The sequence below is a fragment of the Aplysia californica genome, unplaced genomic scaffold (assembly GCF_000002075.1).
Source record: "Aplysia californica isolate F4 #8 unplaced genomic scaffold, AplCal3.0 scaffold00127, whole genome shotgun sequence".
NCBI classification, from domain to species: domain Eukaryota; kingdom Metazoa; phylum Mollusca; class Gastropoda; order Aplysiida; family Aplysiidae; genus Aplysia; species Aplysia californica.
In genome coordinates this window covers 316,713-320,040 of record NW_004797397.1, presented here as the reverse complement: position 1 = coordinate 320,040, position 3,328 = coordinate 316,713, and the positions used below count along the sequence as shown (strand labels likewise).

At 40.9% G+C, this 3,328-nt stretch overlaps 1 protein-coding gene across 1 annotated transcript in view; it reads right to left on the bottom strand.

Moving 5' to 3' along the window:
- The window catches only part of LOC101851401 (chromatin complexes subunit BAP18), a 7,743-nt gene extending 4,415 nt beyond the window's left edge, over positions 1–3,328 (bottom strand). The window contains exons 1-4 of the mRNA XM_005096351.3: positions 3,219–3,328; positions 2,437–2,537; positions 1,031–1,132; positions 21–190 (exon numbers count right to left, since the gene is read on the bottom strand). Coding sequence (XP_005096408.1) covers positions 21–190; positions 1,031–1,132; positions 2,437–2,537; positions 3,219–3,236 — 391 coding nt within the window. The 5' untranslated portion in view covers positions 3,237–3,328. The remainder of the gene's footprint in view (positions 1–20; positions 191–1,030; positions 1,133–2,436; positions 2,538–3,218) is intronic.

Genomic DNA, 3,328 nt, shown 5'->3' with positions numbered 1-3,328 from the left:
AAAGACAGTAAGTGTGTCACCTGATGTCTTCTGTTTCTTGGCCTGGGGTTCCCCCACGACTTGCGCGGACACCGCCTGGACAGGTTTCGTGACCACCTTTGCCTGTGACACGCCTTTGGACCCCGCTGTCGGCGGCTGCAGTCCCGCATCCTCAAACGCTTTGCGTTTCATCTGGGTGCGGATCTGAGAGCTGGGGAGGGAAACATTCATGAAAGGTTAACTTATCAATCACAGTGCACTGCAAAATTAGTAAAAATGTCAAGGTGGTAATGGCACAGCTGTTAATTCATGTAGAAAAGGTAAGAACAAATCAAATCCATTACCAGTTTGCACAAAAAAAAAAAAAATTCTAGTAAGAGTTGAACCGCACCCGCAACACAAACAGGTTCATGTAAGTTTTATTTATTATAAGCCATAAATTCTGCAAATTAGATTTGTTACAACAAAGAAAAGAAAGAAGAGAAATTGTCGGTACAATATAAAAACCATTATATATTTACTTACCGATACTTACTTTACACCACAACAATAATGGTCCTTTAATGCTGGGAGAGAGTAAGACATTTAGAATAGAAATAACAGAAAGGAGAGAAAAGATCTACCAGGAGAGCCCCCTCCAAACACCCGCCTCTGCACACATGAGACAAAGTTATGTTTTTTCTTAGAAGAATGAACAAATATTAGTAAAAATAAAATATATCGTACTTGATTTTACTCAATATCTTTGTTTGCTTGTTTTAGTTTTAGTTGAGGTTTTACGGAGCTCGAAACTGCATAAGGTCATTTGAACGCCAGAAGACTAGAGGTGTTACAAGAGAGAAACAAACATAAAAAAGAAGAAGGGAAGATAACTCAGATAAGGACGATAGATGTTTCATAGGAAAGGAGAAGCAAACCAAACCAGAGCACCTGCCAACCACCCACAAACATATATATCGTTCCTGATTCTACTGAATAACTAAGACAGAATGCTCCACACAAAACTCCCAAAGACACAAGAAATGTTTCATGGAGATAATTTATAACTTACATTGTTCTGCTCTTGATCACATCGCTGATTTTGTTCAAATCTTCCCCAAAACGCTTGACCGCACCTCGGAGCATTTCCAGCTCTTGATCTGTCCACTTCCCTCTGAAACACACCACAAGACAGTTTGAGAGGGAGACAGCAGATCACCACGCAATCATCAGGATACGGGAAATGGGGATAGAGAGGGGAGAGAGAAGAAAGGAATGATTATCTCACTGAAAAGGAAAGACGGCCACATAATCAGACAGCCACTGGAACAATCAGTATGGATACCTCGTGGGCTTTGGTAGTGGGAGGAACTGAGCACTTATGGACCTGTCCAGTGTGCAATGACGTTGTTGCCCAGGACAAGTAATACAGGTAAATAGTTTGACTAAGTTAGCACCCAGACATACTAAAGGTTGTTTAGCACTTGAAAGACGTTAACGTCAAAACGATGTAATATGACAACAGCCACAGTTTGCGACAAAAAGATTGAGCCACATTTTAACGAAAGAATAGTTCAGAATCTAAGCAAAATGCAACTACACAGGTGTAAAAGGCAAGATGAAAAACAGTAAGCAAAGAAATGTGAGGCAGAAGGAAGAAATCAGGCGCACGTCAAAATAATGAAAAGTCAAGAAACTGACATTTTCCCACAGGTTTGGGAATTATTATCGAGTTTTTGTTTTTTGACTCAATACCTTTTGCTCTCCATAAAGAACACAGTTCTGTGTGGATTGTACTGAAAATGTTAATTAAAGGCATAAAAGATATAAATTTTTCGTTTCCACAGAACTAACTCAACTTTGGCAGCCATTTTCTCGCTAATGTTACCTCTGAAACCAGCTAACCCCCACCTCCTTCAATCGCCAATATTTTGACTTGTATCCAAGATAAATGGATATTGTTTAAATCAAAAGCAAGGCAAATGAACAGGCTTTAAGATGATTATCTCCATATGCGTCAAAATTGACGATGCCTGATCCCACCACGTCGTGACACAAACAATAGGATGAGCCAGCCACTGAATTATAATCTTCCTCCACTAAGTATATTTTACTAACAATAATATACCTGGCACTGAATAAAATTGGTCGCTTTCATTTAAGCACAAGGGGGCTATCCCGAAAAATGCTGTTTTGTGAAAATCGAAGTTGAAATTTTTGTCCCTTGGTCAGTTTCTTTAAAAGACAAGGAGAGTTTTCTATAACCAAACAAATTATATATAATGAAACAAAACTTCTTCTACAGGTAAGGCAATGCCCACTTTTGGTGTACGTCAAAATTTCTGGAAACCCCCGAAATCTGGGTTAGCCCGCTTGTCCTTAAAAGCGACCAATTAACCATGCAATTCTAGACGAGTAGGCCTATGCCACAACAAGTCCCAAGTCAGAAGTGTGAGAAGTTGTCTGTGAGTAACCTACCCCGTGCCCCCAGCTCCCTGGTCAGAGCTGGGATGTAGCTGCATCGTGAGTTCTCCCAGCTTGCTGAAGGCGGACCCAGCAGCTGTGAAGATCTCTCCAACCTTGCACGAGGATGGGATTGGGGGTGTGGAAGGGGGGTGGGGGAGGGGGGAAGGAAGAAGAAGGCTCAAGATATGAAACTTAAATTTCTAAGTCTCCAATAACGTCGTGTTTTACTATCATAGCAGAGGACTGGCCTGGGACTGGGATGGAGGACTTGTTCCTGTTCTCCAGGCCCATACACATTTTTGTTTGGCCGCCTCTATTTCTCTGAACGCTGGGGGAAATAAACTTTCTTGAACTCTAGATCTAGATCTACATTACATCTAGAATCTAGATCTAGATTTAGATCTAGATCTAGATTCTAGATTCTATTTCTCCAAATGGTTTACGTTCTCAGTTCTCGAGATTTGTTGGTTTTCAAGTGGACAAACCCTATTTTCTTTCAGCTTGTGGTATCAGATATATGGCTATAAAACGTTTCAAATTGGGTGACGTTGTCACAGCATGGTCAAGTGCCCATGGACATGGTCATTGACATGGTGATGTTGAGGTAAGACCCTTAGTAAGAGTAAGAGTGTAGCCTACACTGTAGGTTGTTTACATATCGATAATAGCTCTCCTGACTCAAAAAAACTGATCAGTTGCGAAGCCACAGAGCAATACAGCTGCCTACATTTGTATGAATACAAACTATCTATTATACAGGGGGGATTTCATCTTCCATACTTATCAATCAATACCTTTGAAGAAGAACTCATGATAATTCCACAAGTGACGGGACTACTCCAAGCTTTGTCCGCAAATTCAAGCCAACTTTTCGTGGCGGCACGGAAGTTGACATTCAGCAATC